Genomic DNA, 12,076 nt, shown 5'->3' on the forward strand with positions numbered 1-12,076 from the left:
AGTCGACAAAAGAGTTATGCAGACCAACAACGAAGAGAGTTGGCTTTTGAAGCAGGAGATCATGTTTTTGTCAAGATATCACCCACCAAAAGTGTTTTCCGATTCGGAAAGAAGGGAAAATTGAGCCCAAGATACATTGGTCCATTCGAGATTCTGGAGAAAGTTGGAGAGGTTGCATATCGAATTGCACTTCAACCACAATATAGTCATGTTCATCCAGTATTTCACGTGTCGATGCTAAGGAAGTATGTACCTGATCCTTCGCATGTGATAGACTACGAAGAAGTTGATTTGCAAGAAGACATGACAACAGAAGAAAAACCACTTCGGGTTATAAACCGAAAGGAGCATGTGTTGCGAAAGAAGACAATCCCACTAGTTCAAGTGAAGTGGCAGCACCATGGGATCAAAAAATGTACGTGGGAGCCAGAAGAGGACATCAGAAAGAGTTTTCCCTAATTGTTTCAATAAGGTATGCTCAAATTTTGAGGACGAAATTTCTTTTTAGGAGGGAAGGATGTAAAACCCACGATGTTTCTCTTTCCATTTTCTTTTGAAATTGTCAATTTTATTATAAAGAGAACAATTAAGGAAAGAAATGAAGGATTTCCTAACTGAAAAAAATTAAAGAAATGGGAAAGGAAACTAAAAGGCCATTTCCTTTCTTGTGAGAAACTGAAAACGAATCTCGTATGGCAAGGAGGGAGGTCTAGTAGAGGGTTTATTTAACCCCATGTTTCAGAAAATGATCATTTCTTTACTGCCTTCATAAAGGAGAAGGCTCAACGATAGAGAATTTGAGAGAAAGATGAAGAAAGTGAAGAAGAGATCCAAATTTGTGCTGGTGGCTGCTGGAAAGGAACGAGAAGTAAAAAGGGATTGGTGTTGGAAATTCATCTCGGTTAACAGGTATGGGGATTTTCAGTCATGAGTGTAACATGAAGTCATCTTTTTTTATTTCTTATAAACACATATATATGTGAATCCATGTTTTTATACGCTTAAAAGATGAATATATGCATGAGTTAGTGTACGCTGGAATGGGAATATCATGCTCTTAGCTCTAAATATGTTTGATTTCCTAGAGATAAAGCATGCTAGATACCAACACTAGGGGTAAGGCATGTAAATCATGGTTGATTTGAAACCCTCAGTTCCTGTATTATGCTATGTGTGATTATCTGTGAGAAACCAAACTACATTCAATCGTAAGGACAGAGCATGCATATCTGATATATAAAAAAAGGTACGGTTTATACCGAGAGGGTTAGACAAAAACCCCCGTTCAGTCATCCCCTCCCGTGAAGAACGAAGCCTCGATTTCCTTTTCTTCTACCACGGACGCCGACAGCAGGGACGTTTTCTTCAATCTTCTTGTTGCTGGAGAGCTCCAAGAGAAGAGAATATCATGAGAGTTGCAGCAGAAGAGATTTGGGGGATACAACAACCCTCCCGTCGTCCCTCTTTCCCTGTCGGTTCCTCCTTGTCGCAAGGCAGAGATGAAAAACGAGAGGAGAGAAGGAAGCGGCGGCGACTGAGGATGTCGGTTGGATGGCGGGTGACGGTGTTGAACCCTAGCACCGGAGCTTTCGGGAGGAAGACGATCTCTCCCTCTGGTCTCGTTTTTCTCTGGTTTTGGGTTGTTGAAGATCAGTGGAAGCCACCGTTGGACGAAACAAGAAGACGAGGAAAGAGCTCGCGGGAGGAGGATCTCTTTGGTTCGTTCCCCCTTTGAAGACGACAGACGTTCCACCGCCGGGCGGACCAGACGAAGAAGAAGCTCCCGCGAGGAGAGAGAAAGATCGGCGAGAAATGAAGAAGCGATTAGGGTTTGATCAAATTTATAGTAAAGTTGGAAAATTTTAAAACGAGTCCACCTAATTAGCAAAATATTTGGATAAGCTGTTATAATTTTTAGAAATTCATGCCGCAACATTTTTGCTAAAAACCTCTTCAAAAAGAAGCTTGTGAAAGTGATTTTCAGCAAGAACTGGATATTTAATATGAAATTGCGATTTGGCACCCTCTAGGTTCTTAAAAATTGCCAAAAGGGGGTTTTTATAAATTAAAAATGAAATGTTATATTTTATTGCTCTTTGATGCCCTTAGTTGTGTTTAAAACTTCAAACAAAGGGTTCTGGAAATAAATTTTAAAAGTAGAAAGAGAAGGTCATGTTCTAAGGATTTAAAAATGTAAATCTCTTGCTTTTGAATGATTATTTTATTTGAGAATTCTTGGCGTGATATTCCGTACGTTGCTTCTCTATTCGACTGTGTTTTGTTGCTATTATTAGAAAATGGTTTATTGCTTTTGTCTGAGAAACCGAGCCTGAGGGTGGTCTCTGTGAGAGGTACTAGACGTTGGTTAGTGATGAGAAACCCTCACATTTGAAATTCGAAGAGGAAACGTGGACTGTGTGCAATGGTACATGCGAGTGCGAGCTTGTGTTTTTGCCCAGTGTTTGGTTTCGTCCCGGAAGGTAGTGGTGCGCCTGAGCTCACTGTTGACGCACACTCCTCTGTCTGCACTGGAGGGCCCACAGGGTATTGGGCGGCACAAGGGCTCTGGATTTTGCTGTTTTTGTTGGAGAGCAAGGCATCTCCTGGTCCCTCACCCCGGGTTCCTAGAGGGACCATGCTGCTGCAGCGGCGATCTGGGATATCTCAGGAGGCTACCCTCGATCATAGGGTTTCATCCGTTTCATAATAGAACATATCTTCACCAGGCTGCAGGTTACCCTCGACCTGTTGGATCGCCTGGTGAAAATATGTTCTGTTATTCCTGTGAGTGCCCACGGGGATTTCTGTTGTTGCTCGGCACGATGACCATAACATTGTAAGAGAACCACGGTTGGAAGCCTAAGACATTTTGGAGGTTGTGCACACCTCGTTTTGTTTCTGATAATGAGACGTAACTTTTCGTGTGTTAAGATTTGGGTACTTATAGCTGTTGATCATAGGGTTTCATCCGTTTTTGTTTGAAGAGGCAAAATAACTGAATTTTTCCATACTCAGAAGAATTCTGAACCTTCTTTCTATCTCTACAGGTAGTTCTTAAGGGTTTGTGGCTATTAGATCGACCTCCTCAGGCTTGTGATGGACGGGCATTGACAATTTGGACACTGTGTCCGTTTTGAGATTTGTGGTTATTTTTGTTTTGGTCCAAGTATTTTATTGTTGAAATAAAATAGTGTCTGATTTCTTTATGTTTTGGTCATGACCCAATGTTACTTCCGCTATTATATATAAAAGAGAGAAAAAAATTTGGTGTCAAAAATTAGGTCGCGACAAGCTAAGGGCATTCAAACTACCTAATGAAGTAATTACCCACCTCATGAGACTATGCAACAGCTTCATACTCATCCCATAAACTGGGCCATCTTGTATAATCCTAAAGAGGAAGGTGGAGTACGATTGGCAAACCTGATCACTCTTAACAAAGCACATATGATTTGTTTTTTTCTCTAGGGCTCGAACCAATATTTCTAAATAGGCTGCATTAGCAAGAGAGCGGAGCAGTACATGAGGAGAAGGGATTGATTGTCGGACAAAATTAAAAGTGTCATGCCGTGGGCTTCGGCTGGCATGTGTTGGGGCTGGAACAAGGTCAACTACTTGATAAAATGGTTGGCGGGAGATGGGAGCAGTATCCGATTTTTGGAAAGAAAATTGGGATTGGGTTACATTGGCTTATTTGAAGGAAACTTTACAGTTGCACAATTCAGCAGACAGTTAAACATGGCCAATTTATTCTTAACGATATACGCTTCCCCTGGATCAAGCACATTATAAGAAATGTTTATTTAACTAGTGGCCCAGATGAACTGTTGTGGAGGTTGGCTCAAATTGATACAATAAAAAAGATGGAGATTTATAACAGAATTAGAGACAAATTTTCTCCTGAAATTAAGCTTAAGTCTGTATAGAAGAATGAAAGCATTCCCCCTTCTGGGTGGTGCTTCTATCTAGCCATGAAAGACAAAATGATTACGCTCTATAAACTTCAAAAAATGCGGAATACGTTTAGTAAATTGTTGTGTGGCTTATAAACACAATCTGAACCTATTTCTCACACATTCTATGTTGTAAAGTGCCACAACTCCTGTGGCAACAGGGGGGATTGAAGTTTGATATAGAAATTGAGGCGGAAACCTCAACTGCAGAAATGTGGCGCTAGTGGCAATCACAAAAATTTAGAATCAGATGTGTGAAGAAAGCTTGGTTGGTGGCGTTTCCAATGATCATATCGTGTTTATGGAAACACATAAACACATGCTTACATGAATCAGACTTCAAAGTTGCAACTGAACCATGGACCTGCTTATGGGACGACCTAAAAAGTATATTCTGCACTACTGCTAGCGGTATACTAAATGTAAACAAGAGTTGCATCTGTTGCTTTGTTTATGTGTTAGGCCCGATCCTTAGCCCTCATAAGGTCTGGTTGGCAACTTGTTATTTTTGCAGGAGTGAGGCCAAATAGCATGGTGAGCCATTAGAACTTCTGCCTAACCTCCTTAATCGATTTCCACATTTTAGCTGGTAATGTTGGCATTGTTGGTGGTCCAACATTTTGGAAGAAGCAACTGAAAAGGGCGCTCTCACGATGCAAAGGCGAAGGCATGGGTAACAGAGGATTTTGTAATCAAGCTAACCTTGTAGTACTTTGTTGTAATCCTGAAAAAGAAACAATAAGGCTTCTCTGCATGCCATTGTCTTCCAACACAACTAAAGAATGGGATTACATCTCTGCAGTTCTGTTTTAATGTTGGAAAGCAGATTCTGATCTTTTTTCTTTTGTTATTGGTGTGGCTTCCACGGCGATCTTTTGTTATTAAAAATATGGGGAGGAAACCTCCTTGTCGTCTTGCTTCAGAAGAAGCGACATGGGTCAACCGATTTCACACCTACACCCATGAAGAGCTCTTTTGTATTTTATTTTTCTTCTACGCATGATACAACCATTTCCTTTCTTTATACGATATTAGATCTTTATTTATAGAGACTGCAGTTTCTTATAAAAAAAAAATTACTTCGATGATTTTTATCCTTAGAAATAATAGACAACCTATTTCTATTTTTATCATAACAAGTTGCAGCTACCCCATGAATATTCAAGTAAGAAAGCAATATGCTTTTGTCAAGAAAATGAAGGGAAAAAATTAGATCAAGTTGCCCAAAAAAGGATATAACATCCGCATAAAGCTATAATCTACTATCATCTTGCCCCACCTAATTGTCAACCTGACAACACAATTAGAATAATAGCATCTCATTGACATCACAACCATCAATGCGGGCTTCACCCTTTAAAACAAATAAGAGATTCTAATTAAACCAGTAAAGACCTTGCAAGGGCTGAGAAGTAAGTCACATCCTTAAATATTGAAAAATGGTGATACATATATACTTATGGCATGAACTGAGAAGTGAGTTACATCGTTAAATGTTGAAAATGGTGATACATATATACCTATAATGTGATAAATCTGCTGTAGGGAAGTGTGAAAGAGTGGAGAAGGGCACCAATGAAGAATGAACCAAGCAGCTTCAGTTGAGCCCAATGCATCAACAGTTTCGTTTGTTTCCCTGCAAAGTTAAAAAATAAGGTGTAGGAAATCCCTCGCCACCAAGGGTAATCTTGGTGGTTGCAATGGTCTCTGTTGACACTTATCACCAGTTGTTTGAGTGTGGCCTAAGATGGAGGAGGAGGAAGAATCAGGAAATGGAAGACAAAAGGGCAAGAAGGAGAAGAAGAAGAAGAAGAAGAAGGGAGAATCACATACCTGATGGGGCACGATGGCAATGGCTAGAAGCACCTTTCAACAATGAGGCAAATGGCAAGCGGGTGGAAGGGCTGATAAGGGTGGCCGAAAACGGGTCTTGGCCACAAGTGTCCGACTGAGGCCACATTAAAACGAGAATGAGCAAGACAAAGAGCGAAGAATATAACAACAGATAGAGATGAAAGTCACCGGCGCTACAAGTGCAGGCTGTCGGTGAGCAAGAGGGCTTCCACCACCTGACGACAATGCGGCGGCGGCGGCTTCTGCTGAGCCAACAAAATGGAAATTAATTAAGAAAAACTGGTGGCAAGAAGTCTCAAGCATTACAAAAGATAGCAAAAAAGAAAAGTTCAATAGTAAAACGAACACAAACAACATAGAAATGAATGAGAAGTCCCAAGCATGATTAAAAACAGCAAAAAAGAAAAGTTCACTAGTAAAACGAACAGAATCAACATAGAAATGAAGGAGAAAGAAGAATGTTAAGCGGATGCTTAATAACCACAGAACATGTGCGACGACCAATATAGAGTGCAAGAGGTGATATGTAAATTTTTCAAAATTTTGTTAATTCGCGAGTGGTGGGAGTGGGGGAGCCTCAGGGCGAAACAGTGTTGAAGTCGGTCGGCCCTCTTTAGATTGGATGATGGAGGATGGACCTCCACGAGGGCCGCGGCTCCCTCCCGGCCATCAATAACGTGTTCATGTGGACACGGTCATCGCATGATGCAGTGGGTTGGTGGTAGTTACTGGTTAGTAGGAAGAGTTGGTAGTGAGCTGCTCTGCTACGCACGAGCGATGCTCACCGTTCCACCAGACCACCGCTGCCTCCGCCACCACCAACAAGGCCCTTCCCCCAATTACTAGCTTGTGTTACTGTCCCATGCGAGAGAGACCCTCCTACCACTCTTCCCGGTCGCCGAACAGCCGCTTCCCGACCTCTGATGGCGCTGCCGCTGGCGGGGATCTTTGCCGGGATCGTCTTCTTTTTTGCTCTTTACTGCGGCATTGACCCGTTTCACCATAGCGCCATCCATGGATTCCCCGACTTCAAGGCCCACAAGGTCGACTTCCCTCCTTGGTCGCAGCTTCCCTCCGTAAACGACCCCGATAACAAGCTCCAGAGGTCGGAGATCAAGTTCCTCAACCAAGTCCAGGGCCCAGAGAGCATCGCCTTCGACCCCCTTGGCCGTGGTCCTTACACCGGCGTCGCCGACGGCCGGGTCATCTTCTGGAACGGGGAGTCCTGGACCGATTTCGCTTACACGTCTTCCAATAGGTGAACTCGCTCTGCCCATTGTTCATCCAATTTTTGTTCATCTTCTGCTGCTACTTTGGTCTTCTTAACTCTTCCCATTGGGCGCTACGGTTTCCTCTTCTACAGAACCCATTTGGTGCTTCTGGCTTCATTGTTGCGGAAATTCTCTCCCCCTCAGTGCCGTCTGACTTCTTCCTCTTTTGTTTTTGAACCTTCCTCCCGCTAAATTCTGTCTCGCAATCGACGCCCAATTGGTTTCTACACTTCCACTCACTGGTTCTTTTTCTCGGTTCTCGTGTTGTTACTGGTCAGATCGGAATTGTGTGCGCCAAAGCCATCGCCTTTCGCTCATATGAAGACGGAGCATATATGTGGGAGGCCGTTGGGGCTTCGATTCGATAAGAAAACGGGAGAATTGTATATAGCAGATGCATACTTCGGGTTAATGAAGGTTGGACCGGCTGGTGGCTTGGCAACGTCGCTAGTTACGGAGGCAGAGGGCGTGCCGCTTAGGTTCACAAATGATCTGGATATAGATGACGAAGGCAATATTTACTTCACAGACAGTAGCACTCGATATCAGAGAAGGTACTCTCAGTTTCTCCTTTCTCTATCCCATTCTCCAAGGCCAACCAGACGGTGTTGTGAGAATAGGTTGGCTTAGTCATTTTTGGATCGAAAACTGTACTACGGTTGCATTCTGGTACTTGTCAACGTCGTAATGGTCGCCGTTCTATGAAAATGCTATACCCGAACTGCGATGCTTCATTTCCCTGTTGTTAAATACTATTTGATCAGCTAAAGACAACCTTCTACCACATTGTGTAGTTAATCCTGGTAGCCTTCTCTTGCGAAAGCACGGAATGAAATTGACCTCCTGTTTGTTGTTTTTTTTTCTCTTTGGAGTTCTACAGTAGGTCTAATGGATCTCCAGCTCATCCACATTCATAGGCAGGTTAGACCTCGGTTTTGTATCATTTTCTCTCGCTAAGGCACAACACAACACTTGCATTAATCGATGCTTTAAAAATCCCAGCGGAAACAAAAACGTTCATAAAATATTTAGGGATTCCTGAAACAATAATGGAAAGCACTGTCTGAAGGAAACAATAATGGAAAGCGTTGTCATTCTAATTTGTTAGAATGCACCATTGAGATAGTTCCATGATCTTATTATGGGATATAATTTGGAAGCTTTCGTACCCAAGACCTGGAACTTCGATTAACTGCCACCTATGAGGCAAGTGATGATGCATCATGGGGAACAAGAATACCGCTCTCAAAAAGCACGCGTGATCGAAGTGTTATCTGTTTCTGAAGGCCTAAAACTTTATGTATCAGTAAGGAAAAACAAAATTTATGTCATTTGTTTGTTGGCTTTTGATCTTTCAGCTGTATTTCAGGGCATGTTTGACTGCCCTGGCAATTAATGCTCCATTGGCGTACTTTCACCGGGGTGTACTTCCTATTAATAAGTTAGACCTCTCCTCACTGACTTTTCCCCCTCGATTTAAAGGTTGAAAAGCTGTTCAGTGGTGATTTCTCACCATGCCATGCCCTCAATTACCATTAATCCACTTTCGTCTGGACAAAGGCTAAATATTTTCACGCAGCATGCTTCATTTGCTATACTTCTGGACTTGTTGGTTTTGGTGCTTCTTATCTTTGTATTTTCAGCTTATTCTGAAAATCAGTATCTGTTGTTGAAATAGTCTTCATGGTTTCTGGTTCGGAATGTGGTAGGAAAAAGATGAAAGCTATAATAGAGTTGAAGATGACATTCAGATATGCGCCCTGGTTCTTGTTGTTTAACTTATAAAGACTACTGGGTTAAATTTGAGCCATCACCTTGAAGGTTTACCATGAATTTTCACACAAGGAGAACCATATTTATTGTATCCTCCATCTCCTATCTGATATTCAATTATCTCAGAATAACAAGTTTTTTTTCTCTTTTCATGGCTGCCAGATTAAATTTGTAAATTGATCCTTCTAGTAAATCCAGTTAAATTTTCTAGTTTCTCCTATTTTCCCTTGCCATGTAAGAGGGCCAATTTTCTGTCAGCAGTGAATGCTCTTTAAGTTATTGAATTAAGAAAAGTGGTTTCGTTTGGAGGTTGTTATTAACTGTTGAATATATATTTTTCTGCAGGAACTTTTTGCAACTGGTTTTTTCTGCTGAGAATTCAGGGAGGCTCTTGAAGTATAACCCTGCCAAAAAGGAAACAACAGTCTTGTTAAACAACATTGCCTTCCCCAATGGTGTATCTATGAGTAAGGACAAGTCCTTCCTTGTCTTTAGCGAGTGTTCCGTTGGCAGGTAAAATTGTTTTCTCTTATTGCATTTAAATTTCCAATTTCATTTTCCCTTGGCTGCTTTTACTGTGCAATGTCAAAATCTCTATGATACCTTTTATGTGTTATGATGTGTTGACTTTTTCTATTTGAAATCCGTCCAAGAAAAGAAAGGGTCTTAAGTTTCAAATGGATTGATTAGGATACACTCTTATTAGTTTTGATAGCATATAAGTGCCCTTAAGTTGACATTTTGTTGATGTTTGTCCAAAATTTTAAACAGTTTTGGCTTCCCACTTTCTTGTGGTCGGTTTCCCCACGGACTTTGATAGGATTGTAGGTTGATGAAGGTTGGTGAATTAATTTGTTATGATTTACAACTAATTGGATATCTTGAGAGAAGAAATAAAACCCCACAACGTATGGTTGCTTGTACCCTTTATATATTTTTGTATGTGGTCACGCTTTTCCTTTCTACTGAATTTCTACTTCACAGATTGTTGAGGTACTGGCTGAAGGGTGAAAAGGCAGGAACAATTGATGTTTTTGCGATAACGCCTGGCTTTCCAGACAATATAAGAACCAACGAGAAGGGAGAATTCTGGGTGGGAATTCACTGCCGCCGCAATCTCTATTCCCACATAGTTGGCCTTTATCCTCGGCTGCGAACGTTCATTCTCAGGCTTCCTGTTCCTGCAAAGTCGCAGTATCTGATGCAGGTTGGCGGTCGTGTTCATGGGATTGTGGTGAAGTACAATGTCGATGGTGAACTGGTGGAAGTTTTGGAAGACAAGCAGGGGAAGGTTGTCAGAGCTGTAAGCGAAGTGGAGGAGAAGGATGGGAAGCTTTGGATTGGATCTGTTCTGATGCCATTTATGGCAGTTTATTGATCAGTTCGTACCCCTACCATTTTGTGGATACGTTGCTCATGCTGAAGAGCAGGGTTAACGCTGCTGCAGAATACTTGTGTTGAACCCCTTAAATCAATAATTTTGTTGATCTTTTCTTTAGATTTACTTCACATCCGGAAATCGTAAAAAACCATTAGAACAAATTGTTCGATCACATGAAAGCGCATAAAACATTTCATAATGTTTCATCACCAATTGCCTCCCCTGTTTGTGGGAAAGTTGGAGAGCTCTTTGTATATGGAAGAATGCATCCGTCAAGAGGAAGGCAAACTGGAGGAGAATGTTCTTCAGCGCTAGTTTACTGCAAGATGCAGGACTGCTTTCTCAGATGAATGAGCTTTGTTGCTTCTTGTCATTTGTGAGATAGGAACCCACTGCCCGCCGTAGTTTCTTCCCATCTACGCGGATGGATGGGGGAGGAGGGACGCTTGAGCTTTATCTCTTAAAAATAAAGGGTCGTTTTCATCGACAGGTCAGTTTTTCATCATTATTAAAGAAGAGCAGCGGAACTATTTTTTCGCGTTTTCTTAGTAAGAATCACGTTTTTCGTTAAAACTGTCAAGCAAAGGATGCAGATTTTGTTAACTTGGAAGTCTTGTTAGGAAAATCACAAAAAGTGGAAGCAAATGGACTATATATAAAAAAAAAAAGGTTGTTAGATGATTTGTTGTTTTGTTCCATTTATTTGTTTTTCATACCAACCAGTTTGAGTCACAGCATCTTTGACCTCCTTCAACTTGAAGAGCCCCAACCCCTTGCGAGGTGGCCAGAGGCCTTGTCCTAGAATTATTAGACCGGTAATTATACAGAAGATAAGAAATACAGTTTGCTACAAGGAAACAGAGGAATACTACAACAGGCAACAACACTACCACAAGAAAAAAAAAAAAAGTCTTGATCTGATGCCTTACCTTTAATGATGAACGCATTATCAAGTGAATCATTAGGAAAAAAAAAAAAAAGAGAGAGTAGCTGTAGAACTTGATTTTGTGACTTGATCGGTAGAAAATTGATATAAAGATCAAAAGTCCCAGGCTGCACAAGACATAGCACTCTACTGTAACAGGTTAATACGGTATATCTAATATAGTACTTGAGAGTGAAAAACAGGAAAAACGAAAAACAGAAAGAAGGCTTCATCTTAGGAGTCTACCTCACAGCTTGTTGATAAAGGGGAGTACCATTACTTTAAAAAAAAAGTGTAGGACATTGAAGAGCAGTGTTAAATAAACGAAAAATAGGAAACGACGATGATTTATGTGGATTAAGATGAAAAACTGTTGAACAGAAAAAAAGGAGTGCAATATTATGATGGAAAACAACAAGAGCATAATGAAATCCATCAGAAGTCAAAAGGAGGAAAAGGAAAATGTGAAGGTTGATTTCTTCAACCAGTTATGCATTCATAACCGTTGTCGTGGTTTTCATTATGTTTTTAACCTCTTTTTTTTTGAACTTCTGTTGTACATTTATCTGAATTTCCATTTTGTCAATACAAATTTATGCATTATCAAGATATCAATTTTTTATTTCTTCGCAACTAGGAATTACCTAGTTATCCTCCAAAAATAGTGAACTAAAATATGTGTATTCTAATCTTAAGGGCATTAGAAGATAGATGGAAACGCCAATGCATTAGAAAACATAGACGATTTGGAAGATACATGTCTTCATAAATCTCAACAGCATCCAGAGGACTGAACTAAAACCAACTCTCATGCATAGATTTGAGAATAAGGGACAAAGAATACAATGAGATGAGAATGTGCAGATAACATGGTCACAAAGAGTCCAATATGACACTAGATGTGAGAAACAAAACAGCT

At 40.9% G+C, this 12,076-nt stretch overlaps 1 protein-coding gene and 1 long non-coding RNA gene across 2 annotated transcripts; one reads left to right on the top strand and one right to left on the bottom strand.

The window, feature by feature from the left end:
* Positions 1-5,375: 5,375 nt before the first annotated feature.
* Positions 5,376-6,267, bottom strand: LOC116247700 (uncharacterized). The gene is made up of 3 exons (XR_004170880.2): positions 5,976-6,267; positions 5,787-5,901; positions 5,376-5,695 (listed from the first exon to the last, which is right to left on the bottom strand). It is a non-coding gene; the product is annotated as an uncharacterized LOC116247700 (long non-coding RNA).
* Positions 6,268-6,463: 196 nt separating this feature from the next.
* On the top strand, positions 6,464-10,349 carry LOC116247699 (protein STRICTOSIDINE SYNTHASE-LIKE 3-like). The gene is made up of 4 exons (XM_031619956.2): positions 6,464-7,065; positions 7,357-7,632; positions 9,197-9,364; positions 9,836-10,349. The coding sequence occupies exons 1-4, from the start codon at positions 6,731-6,733 to the stop codon at positions 10,227-10,229; spliced, it is 1,173 nt and encodes a 390-aa protein (XP_031475816.1). The 5' UTR covers positions 6,464-6,730; the 3' UTR covers positions 10,230-10,349.
* The last annotated feature ends 1,727 nt before the right edge of the window (positions 10,350-12,076 follow it).

The sequence above is a fragment of the Nymphaea colorata genome, chromosome 2, assembly GCF_008831285.2.
Source record: "Nymphaea colorata isolate Beijing-Zhang1983 chromosome 2, ASM883128v2, whole genome shotgun sequence".
Lineage (NCBI taxonomy): Eukaryota > Viridiplantae > Streptophyta > Magnoliopsida > Nymphaeales > Nymphaeaceae > Nymphaea > Nymphaea colorata.